Genomic DNA, 19,520 nt, shown 5'->3' with positions numbered 1-19,520 from the left:
CCATCAAACCCCCCCCCCCCCAAACGATAAGAAAATATTAATGATTCTGTGATTTATATTTGTCAGGTGTGCTTGTTTTTACATTAAGCATATAAACTGTTTAGGTGTTTAAGCTAGGATTCTAAATTTCACTTTCCCAAAAGCCTTCTGTGTTCCAATCTAATCTTCGCACATTTTTTAATGCCGTTTATTTTCTCTTATCTATTTCTAATACATTAAGTAGTAACGTATGACGTATTGATAGAACTCAACGTGAATCTCATTTAAAACAGATTTTTTTAATTGATCTCCACAGTGAACCGTCCTGAGTATATTTCGTTCTAAAACATTATACATTCTCCCCATATTTTGTATCGAAATTATTTACTAATAATGTATTATTATTGTTATTGATTACACATTTGTATAAAGTATATAATTTTAGTGGACGGTCACAACTATTATTTGGTATCCTTCAAGACCAACAATACAGCGATGGAGTGATTTAGTAAGAGATGGCGATGAGCCAAAATATAAAATTGAAATAATTACACAGTTTTTATACTTTAAAACAACAATATAATCATATAATTAAATTATAATATTTAATATAAATATTACAATCGGATATGATTGAATAAACAACATAATTTTTAACTCAGATGTAAATATTATTATACACAATAGGTAGAATTAAAAAATAATCGGTGTTAGGGATGAGGTCACAGCGAACTTCGTATTTTCAACAAAAAAAAATTTACCATTAAAAAGTTATAGATAAACACTCGTTTGAGATCAAATTTGTAGGAATACGAATCTAAATTTTAAAAAACCCTTACTGAAAAACCTATTAGAATGGTACTACCGCATTGACCAGCTGTGGCGCTTATTTGCTGTGATTTTTTTTTTTTGTCGCATTATATATTTTACAATTTATTATAATTATATATCAACGAGCAAAATTGTATTTGTTATGATATCACAATATTAAAATATGTTTAACTTGTTCGTGATGCCCACACTGATGTTGTGTTTGTGTGACAACGTTTTTCCTCATCAAATAACATATATGTATATATTGTTCTCTGTACGGATACTCTGTACAATGTGTCGTTGTTATTTAAAATATAAAAACGAAATCATAATCTCATTCGCGTTAAACCAAATTGATTCAGGTCATGACTGTATTTACAATAATATACATTTTATTACTCCGTTCAAGCCCGCCCGGAGAAAACGTCTACGATGAATATTATATATTCACATCGTTAAATCCAACCTATTTAAAACTATTAGGTTAGGCCAACAGCAGCTGTTCCCCGACGATGTACCTGTTGGTTAAACGGGATCGTTGTTTAACACTTGTAGTTGTCGTTATAATACAATTTTTTTTCGCCTGTAATGAGCGGATTTTTCAAAATTTTTCGGCGCCAATTTGTTCGGCGGTACTTTCCGTCGTCTTGTTCGACGTGCATTCTTCAGTTTTGGCATCTAACGGCTGGTCGCGCGTCAAAAAGTAAGTGATTCTGTAAAAATATATATATAAAAAAAAACCCGTCAGACAGAGTTCAAAAATCAGAGTACAATTAAGTCAACTACCGTCGACGGACTTACGAAAACAAAAACAACAGCGGCACAGACAACACGATGCTTATAATGAAGAACGCACTCGGGAAAGTGTTCAGAGTGTTTTTGTACACAATATTGTACAACGGCAGTAGAAAACTTTTGAACAAGCTTTCGACTATCAACCTGACAGAGTTCATCGATGCTGTAAAAACAAATGAAATGATTACAAAAATATTATGTAAAAACTATGTCAAACATTACAAAACAAAATTATGTAGTTTGTGGGAAAATTAACGCTGAACTCAAAACGGTTTTGCTGTGTTCTTCGACATACAGTAATCTCTTCTGGGTAACTTTTTTCATTCAGTCTAGTCGAGTGTGCCTAATACATTTTTTTTTTAAATCATTCTTTCCCCATTGGTCAATCGAATGCCCGTCAATTTTAACCATCTTCAACGATAGGTACACAAAATTGAAATAGTTATTCCCCACTTTCCAGTGATAATATAAAAGACGTATGGACTGTTTTTATTATGGACATGTTAATAATCGGTAGATAAAATGTCTATTTTGTAATCGCAGGTGCATTTTGTACTTATTTTCTTTATAAGCAATTTCCTAAAAACAATTATTCTTAATTGATACAAATAAACATACGTCTTATTATATAACTACATAGTTCAAAGAATAATACCTACTCTGCGTAAATCATAAATTACTAATTAAAATTGTTTTATTGTTTTTTTTTTATCTTAGTAGATCTATGAGGTCTTTAAAGATACGCGCTATAATTAAAAAACTGTATACGGATCTTAATAAGTAAAAAAAAAAGTTTCGCTTGAATTTTTTATTTTTACCAAGTGTAGGTCCAAAGTTGTAAAATATGGTAAATCCGTTCCCCAGAAGAGATGCCAAGGAATTATTCAAAACCGTTTTCTTATTGCATCTCATCGATGGACACAGTTGAACACAGAACATATAAAATATAGGCCTTTTTTGCCACTAAAATCAGACGGTTCCAACCTATCGAGTTTGTGATTACATTGTTTAACTAGACATTTATTAGTTTATTTTTGCACATACCCAGTTCATGTGCTTCCACACATTTCGAAGCTATTGACCCGGTAATGGATAATACTGCGCCTCTAAAGATTTCTAACAACGGTACTAAAAAAAAAAAAAAAATACATATAAGTTTTATAATATAGTTATCATTTATAATTAATCCAACGCCGTCTAGACACTATACAACATTATCTAGAAATATCTTGTCGAATCAAAAATCGTTAATCGAAAATCTATTGTTTTACTATGAAGTGTCTGGTTTATTTGATCTGTGATTGCAGCAACAACACCAGTACTCAAAAATAACAATGCAAAACGAAAAAAGATAATTGTTAAAACAATACCTACGTTTGTTGCAATTTTCGTAAGAAAACATAACGAATTTTTAATATTATTTTAAACGCTTACCGTACATTAATTGCCAAGTTTCATTAACCACGAGGAATCCCACGGCAGTTGCAATATCAAATATTGTAGCAATAAATCCAATAGAAGCATCATTCATTTTGAGTATTCGACTAAACAGGCCTAAAGAAAGTAGTGTACCTAGAACAAATAATTATATTAATATATTTCACCATTTTACAGTGTTTGACTTTTAGTGTGGAAAATAAGAATATTATTATAAGGAATGTACAAATACGCATCAGATATACTGTATTTCGTTTGAAACATAAAGCAATTAGAGCTAAACTTACAATACTCTCAGCCTCGACACAAAACAAATATACAACAACCAAGTGGTCATTAGTTTCAAATTACGTAAAATAAGAAAAACAAAAAACTTACCGAATAACATAATACCCATTGTATACGAATGGAACAAACTGAACGAAATTTCATTGAAATTAAATTTTTTTGTTAAAAACAAATACATCAATGCCATTTCACCTGAAACAAAACAGTAAATAGTACCTATGTTTACTTTTAGTTTTGTAAAAATTACAATTTATTATTTAGGCTGATTCTGTGGTGTTTGAACAAAAGGAGTCAATTATCCTTTTGTACACTGTTCTGGCAAGTGTGGTTTTATTTACCAGTTTAGTTTCTTGAACAATTTAACTCTTATGTTCTCCAAATCGTAATTTGGACTCATCCTCTTCTGCCCAAACACCAATGTGTTCAAAGTGCATATATGTAAAAACAATTTGTCTCGTGTAAAAGATACATAAAGTTTTTTACACTTTAATACCGTATGTTGTATAATAATTGTAGACTAGATGAGCATAGATAAAGGAAAGGTATAAGTGTAATTTTCAAATAAATTTACTGAAGTGCACAATCTATGGTTCTTAATAATCATCTTGTAGGAAAGCGTTTTAATTGGTTATCTCAATCAACGAGCAACCAGGTTGCATTCTAAAGTCTCGCCTTAAAAGTGCATTATTGTGAAACGCAGATTGCGCGCTTAAGTCAATTTTCTAGAAAATTACGCTTATTTCTCTCGGACCTTCTAGAGTATTCGTGTGGATTAAGAATTGACGCGTGTACGTTGTTTGTGGATCGTTCAAACAGTTTATACAGTTGGATTGTTTAGTGCTTACCCATAAAGGGAGTGATGGTCAACGGCGAGGTGACGATCATCAAGAGCAGCACTGTTCTCTTGTGGTTTTCTCTTTTGACAAACACAGTGCCGAAACTCTTAGCGACCACTTGGAGATCAAACGTGTTCTTGATCGCCGAACCGGTCTTCTTGATCTTTTCCGAAGTGTCGTAAATCAGCAAGTAGCCCAAAGACAACGCCACGAAGTTGAGGACAATACACAGCGCGTACACACCCTTGAAACCGAGAAGGACGTTCAGGTAGCCCGACACGAGCGGACCTAGGGTGGCGGCCAGCGGTACGATGGACGAGGCGAATCCCAGTCGCATGGTTCTGTTGGTCTCGTCGGTGATGTCGGACACGTAAGCGTACATGCCGATGAAGAAACAGTGGATGGACCCGGTCGACGCCACGGTCACCGCTTGCACGATGCCGGTGGCCATCGGCGACACTTCGCGCCAGAACACCGAGAACAGCAAATTGCAAGTGTCGCACAACACCTGCCCGACGACCGGCACGAACATCAGCGGAAGCCGCCGGCGGCCGTTGTTGTCGCTCCACGGGCCGGCGAACATGATGAACGTCAGCGCCACCAGCTCTTGTATGACCTGCTTCCAGGCCTGGATGCTGGCCACTTCCTGTTGGGCGTCCAGCACCAGCGGGCAAGTGGCGTTTACCAGGTTCGGTTCCACCGTGGCGTCCGGGTCGCACCCCTTCCGGAACAGCATGTTGTTGCTCACGATGTTCGACATCACCACGGTGAAGAAGTATACGAACAGCATGGGCTCCAGCGTGATTGGCAAACGCCTGGCCTTCAACGACCGGGTTATATGAGAGAAAACGGTCATTTTGTACCCTTTGGTTGACCTGCGACAAAAATTCCCTATTTTGTTACCCAACTAATTGTAAGACCAAAGGCTTAAAGTTGGAAAGATAAAGACAGTTTAGTTCTATTTAAAAATTATTTAGATTAAATTCCTAATAAATTCATCCTACCAATTCAAGGGTATATAAGTATAAATACATATTAGAAACTTGCGATAAAAAAATATTAGGTAGGTACTTATAAAATCTTATAATAATAATAAGTACCTAGATTACTTAGCTGTTGTATTAATTATTTATAATTGCTCGTATTCAATTGGATAATGTACATTTGAACAACAAATGCGGCTTAGTCGTATATGATCGACTTATAAGATATTTGACATGTTACAGACTAACTTACTGACCAAGTAGCCATAATGCATGTAAATTAATATCAAAAATTCAACATAACACCAATATAAGGTACAGAACAGATCATACAAGGTAGAGTAAACAAAAAATGTAATCTAATTTATTTCAATTTAATCCCATCAACGTCTACATATTCGTTTAATAGAGTTAGTCATACGAATACAGAATAAACTCGATTGTAATGTTCTTGATGTCCTTCGAGGATTTGCATGTGTTGATGGGTACAGTTTGAATTTGTATTTTTTTTTTTTACTAAAATAAAACATTTACAACTATAATTTTATAGACGAATAATAGAAATGTTATTTCGAACTTCTGACATTTTTTAAATTTGAAAAAAGATACTTAAATTTAAAATATGACACTTGAAATACCTTCTTTTGATACTTCGTGATATTTTTTTTAGCAAGCCATAAAGTTTTACAACTTTATGGCATTATCAGTTATAATCGGCTATAACTTCATAAAACCAATTTTTATCGTTAGCCATATTTCAGCTTTAAGAATCTTTTTTTTAGTTGATAAAATTTTGATTAGTTTTCAAGTTAGAATTTTATTATTAAAAAACTAAAATTTTCCATGTTAATAAAATTAAAAAATCCTGAGGAATTACTTAGTGTCGAACTAGGGATCTGAAATTTTGGAGGTTTTTTATTTGAATAGACTTTCACCGATTTGGGGAGGTTAAGTAAATCATTTTTTTTTAAATTTAATTATTTCTGATTCTAAAAATATTTACAATAATCCCGACGCATACAATTGAGTATAAGAAAGGTAATTTTTATAATTACCACCACCAGTTGCTGTCAAGCCAGCTCAAAATTATTTTTAATTTACTTCAAGTTTTTATAAAATATGTATTGGTATCACGTTTTAGTCGAAAATCCGATTAGACGATCTAATTATGATATAATTACTTTGCGACCCAAATTGCCGTCGAAATATTCGATAAATTATTTTACTATCGGACAGCGATAAAGAAATGATGTAAAATATCTTAATATGTTAACGTCCAACGTAATCGGTTAATCGATATTTAAATAATAACCTAAATATATCTACTATATAGGTAGAACGAATTATTTTATAAAACCTTTTAATTTTTGTAGGAACCAAAACAAAAACAAATACATAATTATTATTATTATTATTATAACCGTTAAGTGCTGGTGTTCTACATACTATTTTGCTATTGAAACCAACTGTCCAGGTGATTCCCAAATCGTTCAAATGTAAATCATCGCCACCGTGTTGTGACACTATTTTTGATAATTTGTATATTTACCAATAAAAAAAAACTCGATTCGAATCACTAGTTGTTTTTTTTTTTTGAAAACGGGTTAATAATCACTGTTACAGTCAAGTCTGGTACATGTGATACTTTTCTCTTGTAGCACGAATGAGGCACGCATTCGACGGTCGCCGAACGAACACTGAATCGTACATTCTATCTGGTTAACGAACACGGTATCAACTTGAAAGCATCTATAATCATATCTGTATATGTATACCGAGGCTTTTACGATTGCACATGATCATGAAATGATATCCTTTCAAATAATAATAATAATAATTCTGCTGCTGCTACCAAGTACCACGACAATAATAATAATAACAATTAAATTTCGCAAGTTGCATCCTAAACATCAGTGTTGTGGCATAATAACCATGTCCTTGACTGGCACCATCATAGAATGTATTTTTTTTTTTCATTCTTCAAACATACACACACACACACACAATGGTGACCGGTCGCAGTGTGTTGGAGGTAAATTATTACAAAAATTCGGTTGTAATTACCTGCAAGACCTTCCTGATGAATTTTTTATTACTATATTTTTGCGTTCACCGGTGCAATTATTTTGACCGTTAGCCCGTAAAAAAATGAGTAGGTGTATGTACCTGTTTGGATGTACCTGCAAGTTGCAACGTCATACAAGAGTGGCAGATATTACATAATGCGGCAGCCAGCATACCTCCACTCTGCGTACGGATTTGTGCCATTTGTCGATAAAATTTGCATCCAAATAACAACAATTTTTTTTTTTTGAAAATACATTAATGAAAATTAGTACAAAATGTTTTATTGTGTGTTCGGCAGATTCAATCTGGTACAATCTTGTACCTTATACCAGATACCTATTGGCTATTAGGTACATACTATTTTGTTTGTAACCACTAATAGTTTTATGATGAATCTATACTCAGTTATTATCTATTCGTGCCTGTAATTATATTATTTTTGTTTATACTCTTTTACTAACTAACACTGGTTGTTTTCTAATTATTGCGAACTGTGGTGTACACAAGTTCCTCTAGCTAACACTATGTAGGTCATAAGTCATAACTATACATTGAACCGATGGTCAATTATATATTATATTTGTGTATAAGTATTATAATATGTAAAAAATAACATACATTTATATTTAAAGAAAATTGCATTAATATTAATAGCAACAACAATTAGCCACAGAAATTATTAAAGATTTAATAAAAAAAAAACCACATCTAAAACATAAAATACAATACAGGGTGACTCTTTTATCATGGGTCACTCAATATATCATAGGGTTTTATAAGAAATTACAATTTATTATGTTGTTTTTATAAAACGTGATCTCAATTTTTCTTTTTGTTTTTACCCCCTCCGAACTTTTGAGCAACTTTTGAAATTTAAATGGTAACGCATATATTTCATTAACTTTTTAAATTTAGAATAATGTACTAACAATTTTGACTGGTTGATAACCAGTTTCGGACTACTATTTTTAAAGTTATAAGAGTTTAAAAGTTAGGATGGGAGGGGAAGTGCGGTTGGGAAATTCGCGCGGATAAAAATAATAATACGCTCCTCCTTTCCTCCTGCCCTAAACTTGAAACTTCAATAACTTCAAAAAAAATGTGAAAAATTAAGATCACATTGTATAAAAACAACATTGAAAAAAAACATTTTTAATTTCTTATTAAACCCTATGAGATATTAAGTGGCTTGTGGTAAAAAAATCACCCTGTATACATTTACCGATTATTTAAATAAGATTCTATCTAGTTTTACCAAGTATTTTTCATAATTTCTAACATATTATTATACACTGGTGTCGATAACCAGTTTTGGGTACATACTTTTGAAGTTATTAAAGGTTAATAATTAAGATGGCAGGTGGAGTGTGGTAGGGTAATGCGCGCAGATAAAAATAACTCTTCTCGCTTAGTCATGCTTAGAGGGTGGGGGGAGGGGGGTGTGAGGTCAGACTCTTCTCCAAGACAGGTTGCCTTGCCCAATGAGAAAGACTGCCCGCGACCGGATTCGAACTACCGACTATATATTTTGATTATATAATACTCTAAAATCAAAATATTTGGAATATGTAAACATTTTTTCGTTTAATACATTGAAAAATGTGTTACAAAACCATTGTTGGCAGTATTCAGTAATTCCAAAATAAAATAAAAAGTGAGAAAAAAACACAAAAAGTTTTCGAACAGGCGTCCATCCCTGGTGGGGATCGAACCCACGACCTTTGGATTAGAAGTCCAACGCGCTATCCTCTGCGCTACAGGGACTGTTGTTGAAATACGTGAAAAATAGTCGATTTCATTTACAACTGTTAACAGATGATATAAATGAGAAAAATTCCAATTGTCTATTCCGAGTAATAACAATGATTTTCCGTTTTCGCATTGCTATTTGAATATGTATGTAATTATATCAGTAAACATAGACTCGTTTTTATTTTATTTATTTGTATTAATAGTTGTTCGGCCTGTTCAAATGAAATTATTTATGACGGCAATACTTACTAAGTTTTTTTTTTCAGAAACAAAAAAAAGTGTGTGTTACAAGTACGTTTGTAGAAAGTATTTTTTTACCTGCGTTTCGTTTGTTAAATAAAATGATAATAAAAACGATCTAATCTATTTAATCAAAATATATTTATGAAACAGGTGCATTTGACAGTTTGGCTATTTTAAGGCTAGTCCACTAATTAAAATATTAGTGCCAATTTTTGCCAGCGCGTTCTGATTCACATAGGTTACCATTTTTATTAATTTTAATTTTCAAAATCGCACACTTACTATCGAAGAAACTAAAAAAAAAACAAATAACACGATAATAAACACATAATATTTTATTGATTAAAAAAACGATGTATGTATACTGAATAAAATTTTCACCATCGTTTGATTGAAACTGATTTATCACATGTAAATAAGTAGAAAAAGTATAATCAATAGGGCTCGGATGTTGATGACCAAATAAACCTTTAAAAATTACTTTTAAAAAATCAACAAAAAGACCTGAAACGGACAACGGTAATTAATAAGTATTAATGAACTAAAAATGTAATTATTGCAATAAAGTTACAAAAATTAAAAAAAAACAAATTTTAACCTATTTAAAATTACAAAAATCCTCCTTTTGATTACGCAATTATTTATATAAACCAATTTTACAATTATTTAATCAAAATTATTACATTGAACGATAATAATTGTATGCTTTATATTTCTTTATTAAATGAGCGGCGATTATCGGGTACTGAATTTATAGTATATAGGTAAAACATATTGTTTTTAGTTAGAGCTTTACCAATGTACCATTTTTTGTGCACGAAAATAAAATAAAATATCCATCAATTTAATATCTATTAATGTCAGACAATGTCTGGTCGACCGGATACGAGAAGAATCGAATATATTTATTTTTAGATATACATCGAAATTAATAAATAATACAACATTTTTTTTGCGCGTATAAAACAAAAATATCACTTAAAAAAGCTATTAAAATGCAGTAAAATATTGAAATGTTTTCCAAGACTTAATAATCAATATACGTACGTTGACAAACCCAAAAATATAATTTGTATAAACAAGTATTGTCGAATAAAACCGTCAAAAAAATAACTTATGCTTTTTCATAACTTAACACAGTACACACTTGAGCTATCGTACATCGTATGGCGATCATAGTATAAACTACACCATATCATACGAAAGACTAGTAATTTATTATAGTAGATAAAATTGAAAATATAAAAAGTAACAATGATTGCAAACATTTGTGCATTTTTGTCATGTTTCTTTGTAATAGCAATAAAAATAAAAACAATCGAATCAGCAGGTAACAGCCAGGTAAGCATTTATTTTAAAATAACATTTTTTTGTGAAATACTTTCGTACTAATATTTTTCAGTTTATAGCAGCTGAATAATATAAAAATTATTACTTACGATAAATGTGTTAAAATAATGGAAAGCTTCTACAAAATATATAAACATACTATGCTTTGTTGAAATACACATAATTCAACCATGCATACAACCAAGGATATTTGTACAAATTAAAATGTTCTATAAATTTGAAGTCATAATAATATATTTTCCAACAATATAACCAAAATAAACTATATTTAATACCTACATCATACTGAAATTAAGTTTACTCTCCATTCAAGCAAAATAGTCATTGACTAAATCATAGATTGTTTCGAGGCTGACTAAGTTATATTTTTGTTTTTAAATAGTTTAATAACAATTATTATCAGTTATTAGATGAAAAATTCACCTTTATTTTAATAGTTACTTTTTTACAATAAGATGTTTTTTTAGGTTAATCCTATACGATTTTTCGTTAAAAAAACTGATGAAAACTATTCGCGCATAGTAAATAGTGTGAAAACATTTAAAGACCGTCCAATTGTTCTCAATTCCGCAGACCAGACAATTCTGTCAACTGGTTACAACACTATTAAAGAATACCGATTAAAACTAAATAGCCGGGATAAATTAGAGAAAAAAGGTAAGGAAATCAAATGTAGTTTTTTTGTAATTGTAAAATCAAACATATTGTGTTTGAAGAACTTAGATGAATTGTTAAAAAATGGTGAACGTATAATTTATAACGAGAATTTACGATGTCTTAAAAACTATCAAACTACAGAGAATACTATGATACATCTTAAACTGGAAGCTGAACTCATAATAAGACTTTTGTTGGCTGAAAATTTAGAAACGGACATATGGCTTTGGAGTTATTTTTTGAAAATCATTGCCACCAGACATTACAATAAAAATAAAAATTTTATCCGTGAAAACCCATTCGATGACGACCAACTGCAAACCGGTGTTTCAGAATTAATCCGAAATTGTATTGCTGAAAAATACCTTCCTCCGACTGCCATGGAATCCGATTTTGTTTCGAAAAACATGAATATCTACAATAATATGTTTACCGAGCTATGCAATTCCGAATATTACCGTAGTTTTATAGAAAATTCACTTGAACGTAATTACGATATCATGATTGAACTTTTATATCTAAAACCTTTCTGGGAAGACGAAAGCCAATTGTTGTTCGGACAAATAGCTCATGCCAATGTCGATTGGAGTAAGGCAAAACGACGTCATGAAGTCGAGGTTGTTATTTCCAGAAAATTTATGCAAAAACGCACTTGGATTTACACACCGTACGGTCGCCTCGATCACCAACACTTGTTGATCAAAATTATCGACGCCAGATTTTATTGTTACATTTCGGTTATACTGCATGTTTATGAAAAACAATTATTCTCACTTGGAGAACCGGTACGGAATCACTTGAAAAATATGATTTATAAAGTTATCAAAAAAGCATTGAAATTAACGGCGTCCAAAGATGAATTTCTTGTTATGGTTGTATCCGAACTCCAGTTAGCAAAAACTAGCAACGCCGACGACATCAAATATATTTTAACAATAGTGAGGGCAAAGGCAAATGAGATGCTAAACGGTTTAAACGGTGCATACACAAACGAAATTGATTGGCTCAGTATCAACTTTGACGAACACCAACTGGCGCAATTGCCTAAAAGCGTTTTGATAATGAGAACCATTACGAATTTCGAAGATTATTTAAACGAATTAAGCAGCATTTGCTTGCCGTTTGCATATAAAACGCTTTTGTATTTTATGGACATAGTTAAACTGCGGGCTGCTCGATATATTTAAATTGTACATCAATAACACAATATTCATAAATCAAGTTAGGCATAATGAAATAAAAGAAAAAGTCTCTTAAAGAATTTTTTGTGACAAGTGTTGTTCGGAAAAAAATAAAATTATTTTCTTATAATATTTAAACTATTTAACATAATTATAACTATATGAGCTACTGTATAATGTTATTCGAGATCTTATTAGGTGTGTATAATAATAATAATAATTGCACCATACGTCATGAAGTATACTTTATTTTATTATTATGTAAAGTGTATTATTTAAAATAATAAAAACTATTTCATATATCAAACAATGTTTATATATCAAGTTGTAATCGATGAAGTGTAACAAAGAAAAATATCGACAATTGAATGGCGTTATACAGAAAGCAACCAACCCACAAAAAAAAAAATCAAGATTTTACTTTAACTAGTGTAGTATTACAGTACACTAGTGAAACTAAATTTCGATTTTTTTTTGTGGGTTGGTTGCTTTTTGCACAACGCTATGCAATTATTGTTTTTTTTTTTGGCAAGTGTCGCTGAATAGGAACGAAATATTATATTATTTACTTACGCTTTTTTAACTGTTCAACAAAATGAAAACTTTATGGGGATTGCATGCGTCAGATCTTTTTTGACGTTTTAGACCAATAAGCCTGACAAAATGTCGAACACTTAGGATGGTCCGGTTTTAATTCTGTCAAGATAAAAACGGATTTTTATTTATTTCATTGTTTATGTATGAAAATTCTTTTTCAATATTGAAAATTTTTCGAATTTGATTTATTTAATAACAAGAAACTGAATTTTATGTGGAGATATTATAAAAACGGATTTTTGAGATTTTGCTTTGTTTATATGAAAATTTATATAAAAGTTTAATTAATTTAATTACAGGTAAATATTTTTTTAAATGAAAATCTTAAATAGCCCAGTAATGTAGCCAAAGAATCGATTCACATTACAAAATTGAAATCGGACCATATCAACTAGGCGTTACCATATTAAATTTTGTCTGTCATTTAGATCTAGAATACCACTAAAATAGCGTTTACTCATAGGAAAAATTTGTTATGATATTTAAATTTCGTTGATATCGTAGCGAGAACAGTAGGATATCAATGTCCGCACAGTTTTAGTGTTAACTAGTAATGTTTTGCTATTAAAGCTATTATCTAATGCAAGTAGCAGATAACAAATGCAATACGGAAAGTTATATGAATTTTTTGAAGCTCATTTATAATAAAATCACAGTAAATTGTTTACCAAAAATGTGTACAACAGACGGTTTAAATTAAAAGCGCAATACATCCCTAAAGTAAAGAGAAGAAACAACATGATCAATATACGTTGACAAACCGAAAATTATCATTTGTATGAACTAGTGTTGTCGAATGAAATTAAAAATTTTAATTATTTACAAATATAACACAATAAAAACTAATGCTATCGTGGCATCGAGCATCGTCTTACAAGTATAACATGCTAGTAAGTATAAGTTAGGTATATTGGAATAAAAGAAAAAAATCTCTAAAAGAATTGCAATTTTTTGTGACAAGTGTCGTTCCGAATAAATCTGACAATAAAATCATTTACCTATGTAATAACATACATTTTGATCATGCATTTAAAAATTAATAAAATCAACGTTGACTTAAATGTTTAGTTTTTTTCTTAAGTTTTTAATGTATACATCAGTATAGGGTAGCCGACCTTTGTCCAAGGTGCATTGTTTTTTTAAACGGCAAATAGCGGATAAATAGCAGGATTAATCATTACACTTAAGTGTCAATTTATTTTATCTATTTATAATTATAATTCTATAAGAAATTAATCTAATTTTTAGCCTATACCCGATGATTTGTTGACTATGATCCAGTCGATAACTTGGAATATACTATTATAGTTATTAGCCGAGACTAATAACTAATTATAATTTTAAAAATATAACCCCATCCCTTATAGATATAACACCGGATTAATCTCAAACTTTTCGACAAACAAAAGATTGTTTGGTATTTTATTTTTATTTTTAATAACAAGTGTATTTCGAACACACAAACTCAAACACAAGTATAACTGCATAAATACGTTAACTCAAACTCAAATTTATAATAAAAACAACAAAATATGTAAATACACTTGTATGTAACTTACACGTGCTTCGTGTACACGTGTATGTAATTTACACGTTTAAAATTGCAGGCACTATAAGTTATGGTATGAACAAGTGTTGTCGAATGAAATAAAAAATAAAGTTATTTACTTATGCTTTTTTGCAGTTGTTTAAGACAAGGAAAACTTTAGCTACGTCTTCCGAACATAGGTTAGTATTAAATGCATCATATCATAAGAAATGTTTGTGTTTAATTAAAGTAATATTAAAAGAGTTATACAAATAATAATGATTGCCAACATTTGTGCATTTTTGTTATGTTGTTTTGTTGTAAAGTTAAATATAAAAACAATCGAATCAGCAGGCAACAGCCAGGTAAGCATTTATTTTGAACTATAATTTTTCTGTGAAATAATTTACTACTCATATTTTGCGGTTGATAGCAGTTGTACAAAATGAAAATTATTACTTATGTTAAAATGTTTTATAATAATAGGAAGCTTTTACAAAATATATAAATATACAACGTTGTTTTGTTAAAATACACCTACACAACTAATAATATTAATTTGTAAAAATTATATGTTTCTATTAATTTGATGCCATAATAATACATTTTCCCTACAATAAAATAAAAATAAACTATACTTAACAGCTGCATCATACTGAAATTAAGTTTGTTTTTAAAATAACTTTTTTTAACCATATAAATTTATATATATTTTTAGATTAATCCTATACGATTTTCCATTCAAACAACTCCTGAAAACTATTCATACATGGTAAATAATGTGAAAACGTTCAATGAACATCCAATTGTTATTAAATCCTCAGACCAGAGAATTTTGTCGACCGATTACGAGAATATTAAAGAATACCGATTGAAATTAAAAAGCCGGGATAGATTAGAGAAAAAAGCTCAGGACATCAAATGTAGTTTTTGTGTAATTACAAAATCCAACGTATTGTACTTGAAGAATTTAGTTGAAACATTTAAAAGCGCAGAACCGTTCATTTATAACAAGGAGTTACAGTGTTTTAAACAGGAAACCGAAATTTTAGTTAAACTATTACTAGCTGAGAATTTAGAAACGGGCAAATGGCTTTGGAGTTATTTTTTGAAAATCATTGCCGTCAGACAGTACGAGAAAAACAAACTTTTTATCCGTGAAAATCCATTCGACGACGACCAACTACAAACCGGCCTGTCAGATTTCATCGGAAATTGTATTGCTGAAAAATACCTTCCTCCGACTGCAATGGAATCGGATTTTGTTTCGAAAAACAAGAGTATATACAAGAGAATGTTTTCTGAGCTTCGTAATTGTGTTTATTTCCGTATATTTGTAGAATATTCACTCGACCGTAATTACGATATCATGATCGAACTTTTCTATCTAAAACCTTTTTGGCAAGACCAAAGACAATTGTTGTTCGGACAAATAGCCCATGCCAATGTAGATTGGGATAAGGCGAAACAACGACATGAAGTCGAGGTGGTTATTACCAGAGAATTTGTGCAAAATCGCACTTGGATTTACAAACCGTACGGTCGCTTCGATCACCAACTGTTGTTGATCAAAATTATCGACGCCAGATTTTATTGTTACATTTCGGTTATACTGCATGTTTATGAAAAGCTATTAGTCATTCTGGAAGAGGAGACGCTAAAAGACATCAAAAATCTTGTTTATAATGTTATTCATAAGGCATTGATTTTGACGGCGTTTAAAGATGAATTTCTTGTGATGATTCTATCAGAATTCGAGTTATCACAAATAAGAGACACCGACTATGTAAAAGACATTTCAGCAAGAGTGTGGACAAAAGCCAATGAGATCCTAAACGATTTAAACGGTGCATTTACAAATGAAATAAAATGGCTCAGTTTCAACGTTGACGAAGACGAACTGTCTTCCAATGATTTGATAATGAGAATCGTTACGAATTTCAACGACTATTTAAACGAATTAAGCAGCATTTGCTTGCCGTTCGCATATAAAACGCTTTTGCATTTTATGGATGTAGTTAAATTCTCAGCTGCTCAGTACATATGAATATTAAATCAATAACACAATGTTCATAAGAAAAGTTAGGTATAATGAAATAAAAGAAAAAAAATTCCAAAAAGAAAAGCATTTTTTTGTGATACTGTCACAAAACTACATAGTTATAATTACACGTGTATTTCATATCTTTTAAATTTTTATTACGAGTTTGAGTTTGAGTTAACGTATTTATGCAGTTATACTTGTGTTTGAGTGTGTATATTCGAGTAGTACGAGAGATTCACATAGCTATTGTTTGTATTTTGTTTATGGGTTTTATTAAAAATTGATATATAAAAATTAGCATTTGAAAAACAAATATTCATACATGTATATGCACAAATACTACAGTAAAAATGGAGAATATTGGTTATGATAAATTATGATTTATCATAACCTTTTTGGAGATATTATAATGTATAAGTGCAAACAACAAATTCAGATTCTAAACACAAGAACAATGATTTTATAAATTTAACTACTTCAAAACTTCGATGCATAATTGAAAAGGTATTGTTTAGAAATTAATGGTTTTTTTTGTGTAGACACAAGATATATTTTAAGCCATGGGATACATTTTAACTACACAGAAGAGAAGTACTCTATTGTGTTAAAGCCTAAAAAATTCACTCGTTTCCCTCTAAAATGGAGAAAAACAACCAAAATATGTATATATTTTTCAACATAGAATTACGGTATTGTTATAACTTTTGAATAAGAAGTCTTATTGTAACAATTTGTATGAAATATTATTTAGACAGAGTATGATCAATGTATACTATGACGTACGAATATGCGTAGACAAAACCGGAAAAAATCTTTTGTATGAACAAGTGTTGTCGAATGGAACTGAAAAATAAAATTGTTTACTCATGCTTGTTTCAATTTAACACAATGAAAACACTAGCGACAGTATAACGTCTTGCGAGTGTAATAGGTTAGTTACACCAAACCATACGAAAAACTTGTATTTTGTTATAGTCCATATAATATAAATTATAATAATAAAAATAACAATGATTGCCAAAATTTGTACATTTTTGTTATGTTGTTTTGCTATAATGTCAAATATAAAAACAACCGAATCAGCAGGTAACAGTCAGGTAATTGTTAAATTTAGAATAACATTTTTATATGAAATAATTTCGTACTCATATTTTGCGGTTGATAGCATTTATTATACAGTATAACATTTTTTTACTTTTTTATAATTATAATAATTTAGATATTTTTACAGATTAATCCTATACGATTTTTCGTTCAAAGAACTCATGTAAACTATTCACGTATGTTAAATAATGTGAAAACATTCAGAGATCATCCAATTGTTATCAAATCCAAAGACCAGAAAATTCTGTCAAAGGATTACAAAAATATTAAAGAATACCGGTTAAAGTTAAAAAGTCGGGATAAATTAGAGAAAAAAGCTAAGGACGTCAAATGTAGTTTTTGTGTAATTGTAAAATCAAACATATTGTGTTTGAAGAACTTAGTTGAATTGTTAAAAAGCGGTAAACCTTTCATTTATAACAAGAAGTTACATTGTCTTTACAATTATAAAACTATAGAGAATACTATATTACATCTTAAATGGGAAGCCGAACTGATAGTTAAACTATTACTGGCTGATAATTTAGAAACGGCCCAATGGCTTTGGAGTTATTTTTTGAAAATCATTGCCACTAGACAGTACAATCAAAATAAACCTTTTATCCGTGAAAACCCATTCGATGACGACCAACTGCAAACCGGTGTATCAGATTTCATCGGAAATTGTATTGCTGAAAAACACCTTCCTCCGACTGCCATGGAATCCGACTTTGTTTCGAAAAACATAAGTATATACATTAATATGTTTACCGGGATACGTAAGTCCGTATATTTTGTAGACTATGTACTGGACCGTAATTACGACAACATGATCGAACTTTTCTATCTTAAACCATTTTGGAACGACCAAAGACAACTGTTGTTCGGACAAATAGCCCAGGTCAATGTAGATTGGAGTAAGGCGAAACAACGCCATGAAGTCGAGGTGGTTATTACCAGAGAATTTGTGAAAAATCGCACTTGGATTTACAAACCGTACGGTCGCTTCGACCACCAAATGTTGTTGATCAAAATTATCGACGCCAGATTTTATTGTTACTTTTCGGTTATGCTGCATGTTTATGAAAAACAATTATTCATACTGGAAGAGGAGACCGTAAAAGACATAAAAAATCTTATTTGTTACTTTATCAATGAAGCATTGATTTTAACGGCGTTCAAAGATGAATTTCTCGTGATGATTTTATCAGAACTCGATTTAGCAAAAATAAGCGACACCGACTATGTAAAAGACATTTCAGCAAGAGTGAGAACAAAGGCCAATGTGATCCTAAACGATTTAAACGCACCTTACACAAACGAAAACGATTTGCTCCGCTTCAACGGTGTCGAAAACCAACTTTTGACCAACGATTTGATAATGAGAATCATTACGAATTTCATCGTCTATTTAAACGAATTAAAAAGTATATGCTTGCCGTCCGTATATGAAACGTTTTTGCATTTTATGGGTGTCGTAGTTAAATCGTCGACTGTTTGATATATTTAAGTTATAAGACAATATTGTGACCATTATGTCTCCGAATATATTTGAAATATTTACTTATGATATTTAATCTATTTGACATAATTATATCTGCATGCGCTACCGTATAATGTTATCGAGAGCGTAATAGGTTTGTTTCAATTGCATTATTCATCATGTATACGTTATTTTATTATAGTGACAGTAAAATATTTAAAATAAAAAAAAAACTTTTATTAACACAAAAAACAATCGAAAATGATTATATGCTATATCGTCTGTTGCTATGTAAAATTTAAATGTTAAGTTAACAACACAATGTTCATAAATCAAGTTGTAAATGTAATAAAAGAAAAATATATTGTCGAATAAAGTTGAAAAATATAATTATTTACACATGT

General features: G+C 30.7%; 2 protein-coding genes and 1 non-coding gene across 5 annotated transcripts; 1 reads left to right on the top strand and 2 right to left on the bottom strand.

Moving 5' to 3' along the window:
- Window positions 1-535: 535 nt before the first annotated feature.
- On the bottom strand, window positions 536-6,839 carry LOC126834276 (proton-coupled folate transporter-like). Its single transcript, XM_050566080.1, has 7 exons — window positions 6,578-6,839; window positions 4,158-5,023; window positions 3,403-3,504; window positions 3,022-3,159; window positions 2,632-2,715; window positions 1,594-1,750; window positions 536-1,505 (listed from the first exon to the last, which is right to left on the bottom strand). The coding sequence occupies exons 2-7, from the start codon at window positions 5,002-5,004 to the stop codon at window positions 1,394-1,396; spliced, it is 1,440 nt and encodes a 479-aa protein (XP_050422037.1). The 5' UTR covers window positions 5,005-5,023; window positions 6,578-6,839; the 3' UTR covers window positions 536-1,393.
- Window positions 6,840-8,889: 2,050 nt separating this feature from the next.
- On the bottom strand, window positions 8,890-8,962 carry Trnar-ucu (transfer RNA arginine (anticodon UCU)). Its single transcript has one exon. It is a non-coding gene; the product is annotated as a tRNA-Arg (tRNA).
- A 1,377-nt stretch (window positions 8,963-10,339) lies between these two features.
- On the top strand, window positions 10,340-19,468 carry LOC126834175 (uncharacterized). Of its 3 annotated transcripts, XM_050565922.1 has the most exons (3): window positions 10,340-10,534; window positions 11,011-11,200; window positions 17,972-19,466. In XM_050565922.1, exons 1-3 carry the CDS (start codon window positions 10,448-10,450, stop codon window positions 19,132-19,134), a joined length of 1,440 nt encoding a protein of 479 aa, XP_050421879.1. In that variant the 5' UTR covers window positions 10,340-10,447; the 3' UTR covers window positions 19,135-19,466. The 3 variants fall into 3 exon arrangements, with proteins under 3 accessions (XP_050421879.1, XP_050421878.1, XP_050421880.1); XM_050565921.1 differs by lacking the exons at window positions 10,340-10,534; window positions 11,011-11,200 and adding an exon at window positions 17,450-17,647 and having other exon boundaries at window positions 17,770-19,468; XM_050565923.1 differs by lacking the exons at window positions 10,340-10,534; window positions 11,011-11,200 and adding an exon at window positions 17,450-17,647 and having other exon boundaries at window positions 17,782-19,467.
- The last annotated feature ends 52 nt before the right edge of the window (window positions 19,469-19,520 follow it).

This window comes from Adelges cooleyi, unplaced genomic scaffold, assembly GCF_023614345.1.
Source record: "Adelges cooleyi isolate 19-005CV unplaced genomic scaffold, UGA_ACOO_1.1 ACOO_flye_CR_arks_rails_tigmint_CR_PRNA_21, whole genome shotgun sequence".
NCBI classification, from domain to species: domain Eukaryota; kingdom Metazoa; phylum Arthropoda; class Insecta; order Hemiptera; family Adelgidae; genus Adelges; species Adelges cooleyi.
Note: the sequence above shows the minus strand (reverse complement) of the source record. Positions and strands in the feature narration are given on the sequence as shown.

What these genes read in the sequence shown, in the direction of transcription:
- LOC126834276 (XM_050566080.1), bottom strand. Translation starts at nt 5,004, where the DNA reads ATGACCGTTTTCTCTCATATAACCCGGTCGTTGAAGGCCAGGCGTTTG. An exon ending in AACTTGGCAATTAATGTACG is followed by an intron (nt 2,716 to 3,021) that starts GTAAGCGTTTAA and finishes TTTTTTTTTTAG; the next exon opens with TACCGTTGTTAGAAATCTTT. An exon ending in CCGCTGTTGTTTTTGTTTTC is followed by an intron (nt 1,506 to 1,593) that starts GTAAGTCCGTCG and finishes ATATTTTTACAG; the next exon opens with AATCACTTACTTTTTGACGC.
- LOC126834175 (XM_050565921.1), top strand. Translation starts at nt 17,561, where the DNA reads ATGATTGCCAAAATTTGTACATTTTTGTTATGTTGTTTTGCTATAATG. An exon ending in AATCAGCAGGTAACAGTCAG is followed by an intron (nt 17,648 to 17,769) that starts GTAATTGTTAAA and finishes ATAATAATTTAG; the next exon opens with ATATTTTTACAGATTAATCC.